The following is a 19112-nucleotide window of genomic DNA, read 5'->3' on the forward strand; positions in this document are numbered from 1 at the left end:
GAGAGCAACAATTAATTAATGGGACCTCTTGAAACTGAGAAGCTTCTATAAAGCAAGGGATGGTAAATAAGACAAAATGGCAGCCTACAAAATGGGAAAAGATCTTCACCAACCCCACATCTGACAGAGAGCTGATCTCCAAAATGCATAAAGAACTCAAGAAACTAGACAGCAAAATACCAAATAATTCAATTAAAAATGGGGTACTGATCTAACCAGAGAATTCTCAACAGAAAAATCCCAAATGACCAAAAGACATTTAAGGAATTGTTCAACACCCTAAGTCATCAGGGAAATACAAATCAAACTGATTCTGAGATACCATCTTACACCTGTCAGAATGGCTAAGATCAAAAACACTGATGACAGCTTTTGCCGGAAAGGTTGTAGAGTGTGGGGAACACTCCTCCACTGCTGGTGGGAGTGCAAACTTGTACAGCCACTTTGGAAATCATTATGGAGCTTTCTCAGAAAATTGGTAATCAATCTACCCCAAGACCCAGCAATACCACACTTGGGCATACATCAAAGGATGCACAATCATACCATATGGATATTAACTCAACTATGTTCATAGCAGCATTATTCATAATAGCCAGAACCTGGAATAAACCTAGATGCCCTTCAACCAAAGAATGGATAAAGAAAATGTGGTACATTTACACAATGGGGTATTACTCAGCTGTTTTTAAAAAAATGACATCATGAAATTTGTAGGCAAATGGATGGAACTAGAAAAAAATCATCCTGGGTGAGGTAACCAAGACCCAGAAATGCAAACACAATAGGTACTCACTCATAAGTGGATATTAAATGTAAAGCAAATGATAACCAGGTTACAAACTACAACCTCAGAGAAGCTAAGTAACAAAGAGGACCCTAAGAGGAACACACATGGATCACCCCAGGAAGGAGAAATAGTTAAGATCTCCTGGATGAGAAATAGTTAAGATATTCTGGATAAACAGGGAGTTGGGGGGGGGGTGTTACATTTCATTTCCAAACTCTAACAGGCTTGGTTTTCAGGCAATGGCACAACTGGGAGATGGTGGAACATTTAGGAAGCAGAACCCTGTGGAGAAAGCTAGGTCACCAGCGTCATACTCCCAGAAGACATTTGAAAATATCTCTTCCTGTTGCTGAATATTATTGTAAGATGTGTTACATTTGTTCATGCTGTGGAACATTTGTTTTAATGATGCAAAGATGTGTTGTATTCTTCTATGTTGCATTTGTTTAACTCTGTGAAGCTGTGTTACTTTGCCTGTCTAAAACACCTGATTGGTCTAATAAATAGCTGAATGGCAGAGAAAGGATAGGCGGGGCTGGCAGGCAGAGAGAATAAATAGGAGGGAAAATCTGAGAAGAGAGGAAGTAGCAAGAAAAGAAGGAGAGAGGACGGTAGGGGCCAGCCACCCAGCAACAGCAACAGCCGTGGAATAAGAAGGAAAGAAAGAAATATAGAATTGAAAAAGGTAAAAGCCCAGAAGCAAAAGGTAGATAGGATAATTTAAGAAAAGCAGGCAAGAAACAAGCCAATCTAGGGCCTGGGCATTTATAAGTAAGAATAAGCCTCTTTGTGTTTATTTGGGAGTTGGGTGGCAGGCCCCTAAAGAGTAAGAGTAAATTCAACCAACTACACCTTCCTCTCTCTTTGTTTCCCAGCTAGCATGGGGTAAGCAACTTTTTTCTACCATGATTTTCTATTTGACCACAGGCTCAAAACAACAGAAATGACCCCAGGGTAAAACTTCTTTTCCTACTTAGACTGTTCATCTCAGGTCATGGCAAAGAACACTGCCACAAAGCCCTTCACTAGTCTGTGTTGGTTACGGCACCACAACGTCACCTCCTGCTGAAGTGCATAAGTGTCATTAGGCTTTTAGGAAAATAATTTGCCAAAAACTGCAATCCACAAAAAGGTAAAACAAGACAGCATTAGTATCTCTGGGTCAGTGGGTCAGTGCTTCTTATATATTTATACACACTGAGATTGCCTAGGGATCCTATTAATGTGTAAGTCTGACTCGGCATGTAGGTATGAGCCAAGAATCTGCATTCCTAACTAGCTCCTGTGAGATGCCCATCCTTCTGATCCACAGGCCACAGGGATCAGAAGGTAACAAACATCAAAGAGGCTTTTGTATGGGGTGACATGCAAAGTATTTGTATTTAGATGTAATTAGATGTAATTCAGCTAGGTCTTATGTTCCTGACCCCCAAATCCAGTGGAATTGTTCCATATAAGTTGTCAGAAAATATCTACTCCTGTGGTACTAAAGATGACCTCCAACAAGTAACTAAAACTGGTTCTCTTAATTACACAGAACTTAGAGCTTAGTCCTCCTATTTGCCCATTTTCTCAAATCCTTATTAATGTATGTCAGTCAACGGAGACATTATGAAAGGAATTACATATTTCTAAGATTTAAGCTCCCTGAACCTATGATTTACAATGAGGCAAAAAGAACAGAAATATTAAGGCAGGAATATTTAAAGGACACTCTGACCTCCCAGCCTTTGGCTTCTGGAATAAAAACAGCTATGATCGTCTCTAGAACAGAGGTGTCCATGAGAAGAGAGCCATGTCCAGCTGTAGATAAATCTATGTCAACATTTAGACAAGGTTGTTAAGCCTGTAATAGGATGTTTGGCCTCCTGTGTCTCATATGAATAGAGACTTTTCTCTCCATTCTTTCTCCAGAGCTATTCCTCAGTCCAGGGAGGACTCCTGACTCCAGGACCCAGGCAGTGGATAAAATAATGCTGCTTCTCCAAGTATAGGTATCTTGGATCTCTCCCACCCACCTCCAGTCCATCATGATGGGAACTTAAAAGGTGAAACCAATGAATGAAGAAAGTATTAAACAGACAAAAGGGAAGTGGGGGCCCACTTATGTTTAAGAGCCTGCCCCACAAAGCATTCACAGTGAAAGGAATGTCTATACTAGTCAGAGGCTCCGTCTAATGTCTCATGTCTGAGTCAGCATGGGTTTGAACAGGCAACCCCAAAGGTCAGAAGTCAGGGGAAATTCCTCATCCTGAAGCAGTCAGGAGATAAACAGAGCATTTGTTTTCCTTTCCCTGGAAAGGAATTATGACCTCTGACACACAGGCCACCACTGCTCAAATAAGTTGTTCCTATGAATGAGCCCCACCCCCACCCCCCACCCGCATTCGTGACTGGGAAGCAGGCAGGAAGCCTGAAGGGGTGAGTTTTCCCACACAGTTGGCCCATAGATTTCACTCCCCAGCTACATCTGCCTTCATCTGAAGTTCCAGAATAAGAGCTCAGAAACAGTTGCATTCTTTCTGTGTGTGGTAAGTAAAGGAACTTTTCAACTGGGCTTTTCAACTGGCCCAGAACTGGACTGCCTTTGAGGCTGTTCATGGCCTGAAACATCCCTCCTCTAGGGACTCCATCCATCACAGGACACTGGTATTTAAATGCCACTAATCCTCACTAGTAGCATGAACACAGCAAGAGGATGCTTAATCCTTGCTTTGGGGGAAATCAGAATCGAACACGTTTAAAGCGTTCAGAATGTACCAGCATATCCTCACTAATTGAAAGCTTGCTGTTTAGAACCTGCTAGACTCTTCCACAGCTCCATGGCCTCCTGTGTCACAGGGAAAGAAGGGCTACATTTCTTTTCAGAGAACACATTTCATTTGTTTCCATGACAAAAACAAAACTCTTTATCTCAGAACAACTTGGCAGACAAGGAGACAAAGGCTGCTTTCCTGAGTGACTCTTGAGTAGGTATTTCAGAAGAGCGTGTCACTGCCTCAGAAGCTTTGGATGATCCACAAAAGGTTTTTCTACATAAAATTATACGATCTGAGCCTTTATATAACTGTTCCGAGTCATTAGTTACGAATGATCAGAAATAAAGAGCTCTACACTTCAGGAAATAAACAGACTTACTCTTTACCTTGGAGTAAGAGACATATTGGGAGGAGGAACTGTGAGGTTTTCTTCAGCACATCGGAAAAAGTCTATTTGGTCAATAAACACACACACAGACACCTCCTCTTCCTCCTCCACCTCCTCCTCACACTGTTATTTGAAAATGAATGACTCAGACTTTGGAAAACATGCTGATAACGCTGATCATGTTCTCAGGTGACTATCATCCCAGACCCACAAAGCTGGGACAACACTGTGGGTCCAAGGGCTCAGAGGGTGTGGCAGTAACAATTCATTTGTGCAAACGACAAAAACAATATATGCGTTTGTGTGTGTGTGTGTGTGTGTGTGTGTGTGTGTGTGTGTGTAGTCTTACTCATGATATTCTGAGTTTAATGCCTAGATTCCACAAAGAGGTAAGAGAGAATGGATTCTTGAGAATTCTCCTCTGACCTTCAAGAACACCATGGCATGGATGTACCTGTATACACACACACACACACACACACACACACACACACACACACACGTGCACACACATACACACATCTACATACACACACAAAGTAAATATATAACAAATAAAAATAACAAATTTGTAAAAAAAAAAAAAGAAGAAGAAGAAAGAGTGAAAAGGAAAAATGAAGTAGGCACTGTGGTTGAATACTGGAGATGTTCTCTGTAGTTTGGGTTAGAAAAAAAGACTTCAAGCCAAAGGTCCAAAGATAAGAAAATAAAATAAATAGAAATTAGAGCTTGGGAGGGGGCTCCAGGTAGAGAAAAGAGCATACCCAAAGGCCATGAGGCTAGGGTACTCTTGGTACATTTGAGAAGCAGAGAAAAGACATAGTTCTGAAGGAGGATATATTGGGCAGAAGGCTGGCAGTGGGTAGTGCCAGACCAGAGAACACCCTGGAACCCTGAGCAAGACATTTAGGTTTCACTCTGCTTTGATATACAACTAGCAGAAGATCTTAACAGACTGGTGTTACTGCATGCAGACATGAAGACTAGGTTGGCCATGGGAAATGGCTTCAAAGAATTAAGGGGAGAGGTTGAGGGAACAGAAGGTCAGAGCAGGGTCCAGATGACAGAAGTGACGACTGGGACAAGGGGAGGGGTTTTGAACCTCAAGAGTACTGACATCTTGGGCCACCTGACCTCTTGTGAAAGCACCATCCTTGGCCTCTTCTCACCGGATGGTAGAAACCGTTCCCTCTTCCCCGGTCACAACAATTAAAAAAAAAAAAAAAACTCCAGATACTATCAAATATACCCTGGAGAGCTAAACTATTCCTGCTAAGAATAAGTGGGCTGAAATGTTAGCAGTGCTGGTGACAGGAATGCAGATTCTGAACATATTTGAAAGACAGAGTTGATGGGATTTGCTGACAAGAACAGATGTAGAGTGTGAGAGAAAGAGAGAAGTTAACGATGAGATATCCCAAGGGGTTTGATGCTGGGCCACTGAGTGGGGGTGACAAGTATAGGGATGAAGGAACTGGAGGAGGGGGGGTTAACCGGAGCTTAGAGGATGTGAGATTTGGGTTCCCTGTTAGGTCTCTATACAGCAAGGGCAAATTGACTGTTGGAGTGCCAAGGAGGGGTCAGGGTTGACTGCTGAACTTCAAAAGTATGCACACATCTATATAGAAACAGATGCAGAGATAGGTGTAATAAATGGATGATGAATATGACACTACATAGATGAGAGATAGAGGTCATCGGTGTGCACACATCTGTATAGAAACAGATGTAGAGATAGGTGTGATAAATGGATGATGAATATGACACTACACAGAGGAAAGATGGCAGCCATCTGAGAGTATGAGACTAGAGAAGAGTAATGATAGATGAACACAAGGGTCACTTCTGCAGCTAAGTGTGTGGGAAGAAGCAAAAGACACAGACATAACTGGAGACAAACCATAATGATATGGCACTTCTAAACAAAGAGAGAACGTATTTCAATTAACAGTAATTAACTATGAAATGAAGCAGAGAGACATTGGGTTTGAGGAGAACAAAGGAGAACCCACCAGCAACACAAAGTTCATTAGGCACTTTTCAAAAACAATCTTAGTGTAGTGTGCCAAGAATCTGGATAAAGACAGCAACTATTCTTCATAAACCAATGAACGAACCAGAGTAGTGTATATGCATGCATGTATATATACATTTATATGTATATACATAATATATACATATATACATACACAATATATATATATTTATATATACACTTTGTAGTCTGTTGGTCTTTTTCTTCTGTTGGAACCTTTTGGTTTTATGGTCTTATGTAGTTCTTTTGTTGCCTGTGATTTTAGTGCTGTGTACAAATAATAAAATAACATCACTATGCAGACCAATGCCAGGAAGGAATGTCAAGGCTTCAATGCTATCACTTTAATTCTCTTGGGTAATACACTAAATGAGTTGTTTAATCCTCTCTTTCATATGTTCAATCCACTCCTCCTTGCACTCAGAGATAACAATGTACATGATGCCCTACTCTATTACATGTAGTTTCTATATAAACTAAATGCACACATGTAGGACTAAAATGCTGAAAACTGCACAAAGCGGCTGAACAAACTCCGATGGGTGATCTTAAAGATTTAAAAAATACCATTCAAGCCCAGGAAAACTCAGCACAGCAGGGAGGTGATTTCTCCCCAATATCATATACAGGTTCAGAACAATTCCTATCAAAAGTTCATCGAGTTTTGGTAGACAAGATTATTCTAAAATTTCTACGGAAAGACTAAAGAACTAGAATCACTAAAACAGTTCAGAAAAGGAGGCTAAACTGGGAGCAGTCAGTCTCCCTGACTTCAAAGCTAATTACACAGCCACAGTAATGAAAAGTGTAGGCTATTAGAACTGAACCTAAACTTAGAACTCACTCAGAAATTTGACCGGGGGATTTTCATAAAAGCACGAAAGCAATTTAATAGAGGAAATACAGGCTTTCAATAAATGGTTCTGAAGAAATTAGGTAAATAAAGAAGGAAGGAGTAAGGGAGCAGGGATAAAGGAAAAGGAAGAGAAGAGACTAGGGGAGAAGAAGAGGGGAAGGAGAAGGGAGGGGAGGTGAACAGGAAGGGAGGGGGAGGGAAGGAAAGGGAAAGTAGTCTCTGCTTAAGTATCATATATCATCCTAAAAGGAATTGGAGGGGATACTAAAGTTAATGTAAATATAAAGGGTACATGGGAGGGTTGGGAGCAAGACAGGGGAAGGGGGAATAACTTAATAAGGCAGGAAAGAAAAGTTTCACCTACAAAGGACAAGAGGGAATTCTTATGATGGAAATGCTTGACATGTTGACTACATCAATGTCAAAATTCTAGATGCCATCAGACAGTGATTTTGCAAGATTGTCGCCATTAGAGGAAAGTGGGTAAAGGGTACATGGCATTTTTTTCTGTATTCTTGCAACTACATGTAAATCTACAACTAACTCAAAATTTAAAATTTGACACCCCCCCAAAAAAATAGGAAAACAGTTGGTTCCAATTTTAGTACACATTTGAATCTAAACAAGAAAGCAAATCTCAGTGTTCCAAAAGAGAAAGGAAAACCGGAGGCTAGAGATGAATGGAAGTCACAGCTGGGTGGCCCTAGGGAGACCCACAATCAGCTCTTCACCAGCAAGAGCTGGAATGGAGGCAAGAATTGACAAGCCAAGACCAGCACTCATTTTAATAAGGCAGTATGTAAGAAAAGCTGTGGCCAGGAATTAAATAACCCTTTTTGGCTAGGAAAAAAAAAATGTTTGCTGACCAGGATACTCAGTACAGAAGGTGAATAAACAATGGTATTGGTAGAAGTAAAGTGTCCCATAAAATCACAAGCCCGGTCCTGTGTGGTGTGGCAGTATGAGATCTTAACTTCTGTACTACCTTTCCAGTACCTAAATATGAACTGAAATACAACAGACTCATTGGAACCCAATCCCTTAAGGCCCCTGCCAGCAGCAAATCCCAAACCATGCCTCCTGGGATTCTAACTTTTACTGAGGCTGCATTCAGAATATAACTCATTAAAGGATTACCTTTCTCCATTGAATGGCTTGGAATAGAACAAATTCATTAAGCTTTTCAAGCAAAACAAACTCCACCATTTCAAAATTTATGAACATTTTGTGGAGATGAGATGATGATCATGACTGACAGGTAGTATTCAGCTGAGGATGTGGGTAACTCAGTCTGGATGTAGCTCCCAGAGTGGTGGGGACCTGAACTATGTGAGAGGAGGTTAAATGAAGAAAGCTGTTCCATAGCTTTATATAAGTGATTTACCGAGGGTCTTCCCTTTGAAACCATAGAGCCCTGCTCCAGAGCAGATTAAGAAACCTCATAGACAACTTTAAGAGAAAAAAGAAAATAAGCAGCCTCCTAAGTCATACACAAAAGACCACACCTGAGCAAAGAATACATGATCACTGAGCCCCAGATGTGAGAAGCAGATATTCTAGTCCTCATGTTGAGTTCCTGTTGCTATGATAAAACAATGACCAAAATCAGCTTGAAGAAGAAATGGTTTTCCACATCACGGCTCATCATCAGGGGAAGCCAGAGCAGGAGTTAAGAGCATGGAGGCATGCTTCAGTAACAGATACAGAGACCATGGTGAGATGATGTTCAATGGATTGGCCCTCCCATTGCTTGCTCAGGACTACCTAGCCACAAGTGTCACCACCAGCAGTGGACCCAGCCCTCCCCACATCAATCAGCAATCAAGAAAATGCCCCCACAGAAATTCCCATAGGCCAGCCTGATGGAAACAATTCTGTAATTGAGGTTCTGTCTTCCCTTGGATCTTCAGTTTGTGTCAAGTTGAGGAAAACTAACTGGCACACTGTGAAAGTGTCCCATTCCCCCAAAAGGCTTCCCAAACATGTTCAGTGTGGGATCATCCCTGTGTGAAAGAGAGGACAAATATTCCAAATGTCAGATTCTAGGCATGTGGTCACGTAAATTCAGATTCAAGTCCATCTACTTCCTTCTGACCAGGACCATTCTAAGTGGGCATTGATAGACTTGGGTATATTAGCTTACACACTTAAAACCAGTCGGTGATGTAGTTTACCAATGGGAAAAATTTGCTTGGCTTTTGATACCATTTTATAGTCACCCATTAATTGCTAGGTTATATGTGAGAATCTCCGAAAGAACTCCATTGGAGTATTTCTAACAAAATGATCCAGATGATTTGATTCTAAGAGTTAACATTTTTGCCATCTTGACTACCACTGCAGCCTCCTGTAATTAGTGTGAATCTGAAATCCGACTCTGAAAATACCCACATGGTGGCTGGTAGTCACTGCTCCTTGAACACTTGGAAGTTGAAAAGATCCTAGCATTCTATCCCTAAAGCAGAGGGAAGGCTTGGTATGCAATTTCCCTTGAAAAGAGAAAGGAAAGCAGGGGCAATTTAGAGCAGTGGTTCTTGCTGCAGGTTGCTGGTTCGAACTCCCTGAACTCCCTGAGGAGAACAGCTGCATTCCTGCCGGCCAGTGCTGCTAATTAAGATTCCCTCTCCAGGTAACATCTATTGACTGCACTCACCTGGGAAGCTTCACAAAAGACAGGTGCCTGGCTCCACTGTCAAGCCAATTAAATCACAGCACCTCAGACATAAGATACCAGGCAACAGACACGTTTCATTAATTTTTGGTTAGCACACAAAGAAATAGGTTTTGTTGTGATGCTTTCATTCATATGGTAAGAGCGCTCAGGTGGTCCTAACATTGATCCAGAGCTCAGAACAAATGCTTCAGGTTAAGCTTCTCAGACTTCCATGAACACGAGTCCCAGAGAACAGGTTAGTGATACATTTCAAACAGGCATATCTGTGGTGTATTGGTTATTTGACCTGTTGCTTGGCTAAACCGTGCAGAATAGGAATTCTCCATGAAAAGCAGTAATGGGAAGATAGTACAAATGCTTTCTGCGAGAATGCTGGTGTCCTAGGGATTTTGTTTGGCAAACCTCAGAGCAACCATAACCCTCATGCTTCTGAAACGACTTCCTTTATGAAGAATCTTCATGAAATAGCAGGTCACTAGAGTGTGCCATCCTCTGAGCCTGTTTTATCATTGTCTCTATTTGCAGATGGAAAAAGAAGAGGAGGAGGAGGAAGGGGAAGAGAAGGAGGAGAAGGATCTACTGACAGCCCAGGTTCCCACAGGAAGTCTGATGAACAAGTGCATATAGTCAGCCAGACATACAGTGTGAGTGCAGGTGGCCCCTCTCCTCAACTTGAGGGGAACCTCAGCTAAGCTCAGCACGGTTCCTAAGCCATTTCCCATGCAATAGCTGACAGAGCTGTCCCCATGGCTGCAGCCAGAAGTAAAAGGGTAGAGGAATCAATCTTTTACATTCTTGCACTTGTCCACCACTATTGGAGACTGAACCCAGGGCTTCAAACATAATAGCCAAGTATTCTACCATGCAGACCCATAGCCCCACAAATGTATAAACATGTATGCAGATTTTAAAAGCCAAACTTTGTCACACTTTGAGAGGCAGTGTATACTAGTGAGAATGTATGCTGACATTAACCAGCACAAGAAACCTATTCAGCACTTCCAAGCTTCCTCACATGGTCCCTCAAAAAGAAAAATGGGGGGGAGGGTGGAGAGAGAGAGGGACTTTATGCAAGCCACATCATCTGTCATGCATTTCTTTTTCTAAAATTAAAAGAAGAGGAGAGGGAGCTGGCATTCATTGAATATAGTTATGCATTAAACACCCTCCTAAGACTTAGCTGTGTATTAATGCACTTAATCCCTAGAATACACTACAACAACAGTCAGAAAACTTCTTCCATGAAAGCCAGACAGCATTTTCAGCTTTCAGAGCCATGTCACCCTTATCCCAACTGCTCAACTCTACTGCGTAGTTTAGAAGGGGCCACAGATTTCATGTAAATAGCTGAGTATGAATGTGTTTCAGTAAAACTTTATTAAAACAACGGATGTCCACATTGTTTTCATCCCCTTCTCTGAGCCTGTTTTCTCATTGCCCCCATTTTACAGAGGAAACAAAAACAGAATAACAACAAAACCTACTGGCAGTTCAGGGTCCTACAGGAAGTCTGATGACCAAGTACATATACTCAACTATTACACCCTAGCAGCCACCGCTAGTACTAGTAATATTCTTACTCAGTCCAAATCAGAGTTTCCTAATTCAAAGAAAGACAGACAGTGAACCAACAGGTGACCCTTGGGGCTGACGCAAAGTTACAGACCAACTCAAACTCCCCTTCAGTTTTTCTGGTTTTGTTCCAAGCTGTTCTCTCTGCCTTCTTAGAACCCCCTATCCTTCCTACCCGCACTCTCTGCACCTCATAATTGATTAAATTTAACCAGTATCTATATTCTTCCAATTCCTTTGGAAGCCAGGATGGCCCCCAGCACAGGGCTCAATCGGCATATGTCCGACTGTGAACCTGTTAGTACACGGTTTACAGGCTAAGGCAGGGAGTAGAATGGGGACGAGAGATACTCACCAGTCCTTGGCAGGCACTGAGGGCTGCTGTCCCGATTGTGGTGCCCTGCTGCAGAACTGTGCCCCTGAGATGGCAGGGTGAGCCAGAGGAAGCCACCATCTTCACATGGGAAAGGTTCCCATATCTCTTCTCCACGACATAGCCATTGGAAAGAAATTCCCTGTTGACCGTCAGATTGAAAAACAGGTCTTTTTCTTCGTGTGAAATTCTGTAGTACACCTTGTCCTCAGAGCTGCCCGCGGCTCTCTTCCTCCTGCTGCTGGAGACAGGATGACGCAGTCCATAAGACAGAAAATGCCCGCTGGCATCTACTTGGACTGGCCCCACCACGTGATATTCAGGCAGGGCCTTGATAAAATGTTCTGCAAGAAGAAGAAACGGAGTAGAATTCAGAGACCCAAGCTGAGTGTAAGCAAGACAAACAGACTCCCATTTGGGGCTGAGTTTGCAAAACCACCACTGCCTTGAAGCATGGAGAATGTTTCCCCACACACTAAGACTGTCAACATGAAACTCCCTGAGCAACTAACATGTGCATAGCATCTGTCCTCAGCGGTATGCAGCAGTCTGAGCTGACCTACAGTAGACCTTTGGGTATCAGCCATTCTACCACAGTCAACTTAAGATGAGATTTAGTTCATGAGGAATACTGCAAGGAAAGAAGCAGGATCAGTACACCAAATAGGACATTGCCAGGGTAGGGTTCACTTATGTGATCTACAGAGCTCTATGGTTTATGACGTGGTTCTTCAGTCCTCAAGAACTCCTGCTATGTCAGGTTACGGGAAAAAAAAAAAAAACCATCAACAGTGAACTCATCACACACGATCCCTGATAAACCTCAACAAACCTCACACCTTTGGCAGCATCAGAGGGGCCCATGATGTAGCAGGGTACTTAAGCAGACTTAGGGTTTAAAATTCACTCAATAAAAATGATAATGAAACATCCTTGGATCTAAGGCATTGGCTCAAACGATTAAAACTGCCACTCCGGAAAATGCATTTTACTGAGTCGTTGATGGTTTGGTTTACGTAGTCTACAACCCAGAATGACAATTGTTTACTCGTTAGATCCATTGTTATTTGAGAACATCAAAGTACCAAGATGTACAGGGATTCTAACGGGGTCAGTTGGTCCTGCAATTCACCAGAAAATTCATTTTGACTCACCCAAATTTTATCCTTTGCAAAAGAAGGAGGGGAAGAAAGAGAGGACTTGGAGAAGGCAAGGAAACAGGAACCAGGAAATCTTGGAAGAAGCGGAAGGGGAGGGTGGGAAGGGAAAGGGAAGGGAAAGAGAGAGGATTCTACCTGATACTTTCTAGCCTGCACTACATTGCTCACATTATTCCCATGACTGTAAGGCCTTTTGCATTCTATCAGAATCCCACTGATGCTTTCAGATCAGAAAGTGAAATTCAAAGCTCTAGGCACAGTGGTACTGCAGAGGCTGAAACAGAAGGTCAAGAATTTGAGACTAATCTCAGTTACACGGTGAGACCTTCCCTCAAAAGACAAAAGAAGAACAGAGTCCGGCTCTCCTTCTCCATTCTGACATCCCCAGACAGCTGAAGCTCTAGTTCTTTCCTCTGAGGGCTCATTCCCTTACTTTCTGTATTTCCCAGGATGGCTTTATTTCACACTGCCTTTTCTTTACTCTATTACATATTACATATTCCTGATACTATCAGAGGCAGGATCTCAGCATTACAGGCTGTATATCATGTACTGACAAGTCAGTGAATATCCATGTTGATGGTCTTTGAAAGAACTAGACTTGATGGGAGACAAGAAGGAGCTTTTCCTCATAAGCAAATTCCTCCAATCCTATTTTTTTTTTTTTGACCCATTCTTCTCAGGCTTCAATGAGATATGGGGCAGAGCACAGAGAGTCCACTTTCAGGAATCAACAAAGAATCTTGATTTTTTAAGTATAAAATATCCAGACCTGTTCTAACTGCAATATTTTAGGCACAAACCACATAGGGTAAATCTTATCAACAATTTAATATGAAGAATTTAATAATAATCTAATAAACAATGTTAATGAAAAATAAGAAGCAAAAAAAAATCCACACAGGGCTACTGATATTAATGGAAAACACACACACACACACACACACACACACACACACACACACACACACAATTAAGTTTTCCAAAACACATACAAACAAAAAACTACATATGGAATTCATTTGAAGGATTTTCCATGGAGAATGATGACCAACCCCCCCCCCAAAAAAATACATCAATAACTAAAAAATAAATAAAAGTTGTCAACAAACTGATGACGATAGAGTTCTACGAACTGAGGAGTATAACCAACTTGCCCCTCACACATTTACCTCCCATTCACTCCTCCAGAAATGTCTGGACCAATCCAGGGTTGACACTTGCCTGCCCTTCCACGTTCAGACCGGAGTTAAGAGCAGGGTAGCCAGGCAGGATGGTGCAGATATAGTTAACTTCTGCAACACTGTCTCCTCCCATTGCTCTGAACTACTGTTACTTCAAGAGAAGAGAGGCTGGAGCACTGGAGGACCACCATGGCCAAAAAAAGTCTTCCTCAGCTGGGGGAGTGCTGAGATGTGGTTACTCTAAAGACACTAACCACTTTTCTCAAAAGAAGTTCTCTGGAGGAGAGGCGCTAGGGAGATAGCTCCGTCAGTAAAGTGCATGAAGATCCCAGCATCCATGCAAAAGTGAGGGTATGGTGGGGTCCACTAACAATCCTAACCCTGGGGAGGAAGAGGTCTGAAGAGCCTTCTGGTTCCTTGGGAAACCTTAAGTGATGAGTTCCGGCCCAAGAAAAGATGCTGCTGTGAGTTAGATAAACCTCTTTTCTGAATCTTTCCGCCAGCTCAGGTAATTTGTGATAGAAACAGAAAATGCACTAATACATTTTTTTCTTGGCTTCTGCTCTCATCTCGGATAAAAAGAGAGGTTTGGACTCACACCTGTGAAATCCGAGCCTGCTCCCCTCTGCATTCCATCCTGACTGCCGCTGGTGGGTCCACTACAGACCAAACATCCACTTGGGATCCTTAGGACTGGGGGAAGGGCAGGGGAGTGGGACAGTATAACTAAATCCCAGCCTGCATAGGCACTTGTGGAAACAAATGACAAGCCTTGATTAAAATTAGATTTGAAAACCTAAACCGCAAGTCTCAATGACTTGAAACTATAGTAAAGAAGCTTCATGAGACGTTCTAGGAGCTGCCCGTGGGCATGTAGCATTTCGAAAAAACAAAACAAACACCAAGCAATCATTTGCCTTCAGCTTAGGAAGAAAAGTGGCGTGTGAGAGAATGTTGATCTGTTCCCGTGAAGTTTAGCTTAGATCTATGTGTCATGGTTTAGGGAACTAAGAGATGAGTAAGAGCATGGTCTCTGCTCAGCAGCCATGCTCCTCTTTTCTGTATAAACCCAATTTTTGTGTAAATTCTGCTAAAGAGGAAACATCCACATTCATTCTCAATTATTTCTATTATTAGTAGCTGAATATCTCAGACTATTTATTTAAAAAGTTGTTACAAGTCCTATAATAGAGGTTTATTTCCATAATTATCTTCCACAGGTTATTCTCACTGTACAACTATTTTATTATAGAAATAAATAAAATTGATTGGCTTTGTTTTTTTTAAAAAGGCTGGCTTTTAATAATAATAATAATAATAATCTACTGACCAGATAATTTATCATAAATAACGCCAAGTGACATAATTGTGAATCTCTTCCTACAATAAAAAACTAGAATAATTTCCTTCTTATAGATTTGTTTCCACATAGCAGAAATGAAAGATAATAGGTTTTCTCCATGATCTTCTATAAGCCTGTGTAGTCAGAACCCATCTCCAAAATGAGATAAGTGCATGCCCTGCAGATGTCACAGAGTCACCAAGAGCAAAACAGAAAATGGGAGTGACCAGTGCCTTGGAGACAGCATGGGTGGCTTATGAACTACAATGGCCTGCTTTCTGATTTTCTCACTCTATAATGTCACAAGAGCAACAGTTAGCTTGGAATCTTGATCTTCTCTGGGATTAGATATATTGGGAGTGCTTCTCTTACAATGCTGGGCAGCAGTAGTGAGATAAAGATGGCAGTCAGTCACATGGTCACAAGAGTGGCCGCCCATGCTCTACAGAACAGTGCTGCTAAGCTGTGGTGTTGTGTAAGCTGAGTGTGTTAGAGGGCATTTTAGATAACAGTATTTGCAACTTCTGATGGGCTATTGGCAAGTAACCACATCACTTGTCAGGAAGTGTCTGTACAGAAAAAGCTAAATTCGGGGGCCATTGTTTGATATAGAGGAGAGGAAGCATGATGTATGAAAAGCCAGATATATTGTTATTTTGATGTTTGGTTTGCACAGAATCATGGTTTTAGTTCTGGGCTGTAAATCAAGAAAGCCTGGAGAGGCATAGCACATCTTTACACCAACTGACTGATGTGGGAAGAGGGCTTTGCAGAAATAGCCCAGTCTGTCCTGAAAAGGGTTAGATTCATCACCATATTCTTTTTGGGGATCTTCAATGTTTATGTCCCTGGTGCTGGGAATGGAACCTAGGGTCTGGCACATGCTAAGCAAGCACCCTGGGGCTGAACTAAAACCATTCCCAGAACTAAAACCACGATTCTGTGCAAACCTGAGAACTGGAAAGGGTGTGCAAGGTTAACTAGTGTGTAGACCCCTTCCCAGCTGCTCTATGACTCTCATCATCCCCTGGCTAAGTAGTATTCCCTAAGTGTTCAACACCTACATGCAAATCCAATCAATTGGTGAAAATGAGCATGAGTGGAATGATCTCTGAGTTTGCAACTCTGAATATTGGGAATTTGGGTGCAGCTCAAAAATCCTGTCAGGGTAAAAATGGAAGGGCATCTGGGATCAAATCCAGGTCTGTTCCCAGGAAGCTTTAGAAGTCCTGTTATGGCCTCTCTTGCTTTCCTCCCCTCCTCTCTCTCTCTCCTCTCTTCTATTCTCCTTCCTCTCCTCTCTTTTTTATCTCCTCCTCTATTGCTCACCTCTCCTCTCCCCTCTTCTTTCTCTTCTCCTATCTTTCCTCTCCCCTCCCCTCCTCTATTGCTCTCTCCCCTCCCCTTTCCTTCCCCCCTCCTCTCCCCTCCCCTCTCCTTCTCTCCCCTCCCCTCCCCTCCTCTATTGCTCTCCTCCCTCTTTCCCTCAGTTCTAATGGAAACTCACTAAGAAATTTCTTCTTAGCAACAAAGAATTAATTACTTGTAAAAGCATTAATGAAGATTGATGAAAAGATCAATGCTTTTAGAAACTGATAGTATTTTTAATTTTAAATATATTTGCGTCATTAATAAAGCTTAGTGAACTTTAGAGCTACTTCTGAATATCAAATATTCTCATCATATCCCTAAAGGTCACTAAGGAAAAGAGTCATATCTCGCTTTCCAGAGGAACAAGACTGGCTCAGCAGTGTCTGCTCTACACCATGATACATTTTCCCTTACAAACATGCGAAGCAAGCAGGATTGGAAAACTAACCCAGGAGAATGTCTTTGAAGGAAATTATCTCCGCATGCCCTGGGAAGTGCTGGCAGGCTTTGTTTGTGCTACCCCTGAACAAGGGACCTTTCACAAAGGCACTGTTTTTCAAAGAACAACAAAAGCTGCTATTTTAAACTTGGGGGCTTGAGATTGTATCTGGAACGTTTACACAAGCAAGTGCTGGCTGATTGACATCCAACCCCAGTGTTTGCCCACTCTGGCTCCCAAGTCAAGCAAAGGGAGGGAGGGATTTGCATCTGGTTGCTCTCTAAGCCGCCCCAGAGGAATTCTCCAGCAGCATTTGACTTTGCAACGTGGGCAGAAAATCACTGTCTAGCAATACCTTAAACACAGACAAGTGCACGCGTGCATGCGTGTGCGTATCCCTGCTATTGATGTCAACACGGCTGCATGACTTTCAGTCAGGACACCTGGTTCAAAACCGTGTTTCACAAGGTCTCCATGTTTCAGCTTCCCCATTTGTAAACCTGGCATGGTAGCCATAGCACCTGAACTCCAGAAGGGCATTGTTAGTAGTGCGAGGGGCTAACAGGACATCTCTGTGCTGGGAAACTGCTCCCCCATCCCACTCCCCCCACCTCCACCCCACCCCCACTGCGCGCTGCTCAGCACAGTCCTCTCTGAATTCTTCAAAGTTCAATAAAAAACAAGCAACATCATCACTTTCCCTGGCCATTAGGCCTAAAATAACAGTAATAATAATAATAGTAATAGTAATAATATCATTGTTAATATTAGTTATTATTATTATTAAACAACTGCAAACTATCTTCACAGTCCCCCAGTGCTTTCTCTCAGAACACACATGGCTCACAAAATTAAGAAAGAGAAAAGTCTACAAATCAGGGAAGAGAAACGCGAGTCCCCAGGACGTAAATTTCTCCCAAATTGGGATGTCATTTGAAAAATAACAAAACTCTAAATCTTTCCAGGAAACCCAAACACAGCCAAGTGTGCTCAGCAGGGGGCCGGAATAAAATATCTACCTTCCAGATCCGGCGTTTAAAATTGAGGAAGCATTGCTATGACTGCCTGTGGCCAGCTGGGTCTCTTTAATAAAAATAAATTTCCACGTTAGAATCTGGGATGGGGGAGCTGAAACCAGGAGGGGGCGGGGACGGGCTAGCTCTTGGGTCTTTCAAAGCAAGGGTGTCTGTCACCCCTCAGTGGGCAGGGAAATGCGCGCAAGCCCCAGGTCAGAAGAAAGTCGGAGACTGAGCCCACAACCCAGTTTCCCTGAGACAGGCCAGAAGGCTCAGAGTTCAGCCCTGACTGGTGGGGGAAGGGGTAGGGGACAGACCAAGTTCCACTCTCCTACCACCACGGCTTGAAAAATAAATAGAGAAAAGCCACTAACCTTGCCTCGGGTCTGGGAAGCGAACCGGGACGGGCTGAGCTTGTCTCCCGTGGCAAAAAGCCCCAAAGCTAAGAAGCTGAGCCACCAACAAGAGCTTTGCCAGCCAGCTCCTCTGAGCACATGGCATGGTTCAGTTGTTGGGGGGGGAAAGAAAAGTCAAAAAAGTTTTAGCTCTCAGCTGCAGATACCGAGTCCTCGCCTGTGGCCGCGCAGGAAGCGGCTACGGGGCATGGTCCAGGCGTGGGAAGGGAGCGGCCAGCAAGCTGCCCGCGGAGCTCTAGCGGCTTTTTAAAGCAGAAGAGGGGCAGAGAGCTTGTCTTCTCTCCCTTTCCTGAAGGGTAGTGAATGAGCTGAGAGCTTCTACTTTCTGCAGGCCAGAGCGTGGCCTGGGTCCGAGCCAAGGGGCGCAGCCCACCCCAGATCCCCACCCCTCTGCTTTCCCCACTCGCCAGGCCGCCAGCCAGCATGCACATCTTCCTTCGGGACGCCCTCCTCCCTCAAGCTCCTCCCTCCAGGCTCAGAGCCTGGGCCCGCGGGCCAAATAGGGGAGACCCCAGACAGCTGTCTGGGAAGGCACTAGAGTAAGAGCCAGTCGGAGGCTCCTAAGGTATCCAACCCCTCCCCACCACACACACACACACACACACACACACACACACACACACACACACACACACACACACACACACGGAATGAAATGTACGCATAAATAGTGAGTTATGGGCCAGAGGGGACCCTGCTTCTCAGCTCCTCCCAGACCCTGAACTTACCCTATTCTG

General features: G+C 43.1%; 1 protein-coding gene across 1 annotated transcript in view; it reads right to left on the reverse strand.

The window, feature by feature from the left end:
- Adamts12 (ADAM metallopeptidase with thrombospondin type 1 motif 12) overlaps positions 1-18734 on the reverse strand; it is a 262599-nt gene extending 243865 nt beyond the window's left edge. The window contains exons 1-2 of the mRNA XM_042261410.2: positions 18334-18734; positions 11430-11791 (exon numbers count right to left, since the gene is read on the reverse strand). Of these exons, the coding sequence (XP_042117344.2) occupies positions 11430-11791; positions 18334-18460 (489 nt within the window). The 5' untranslated portion in view covers positions 18461-18734. The remainder of the gene's footprint in view (positions 1-11429; positions 11792-18333) is intronic.
- Positions 18735-19112: the final 378 nt, after the last annotated feature.

The sequence above is a fragment of the Peromyscus maniculatus genome, chromosome 15 (genome assembly GCF_049852395.1).
Source record: "Peromyscus maniculatus bairdii isolate BWxNUB_F1_BW_parent chromosome 15, HU_Pman_BW_mat_3.1, whole genome shotgun sequence".
In the NCBI taxonomy this organism is placed as follows: Eukaryota; Metazoa; Chordata; class Mammalia; order Rodentia; family Cricetidae; genus Peromyscus; species Peromyscus maniculatus.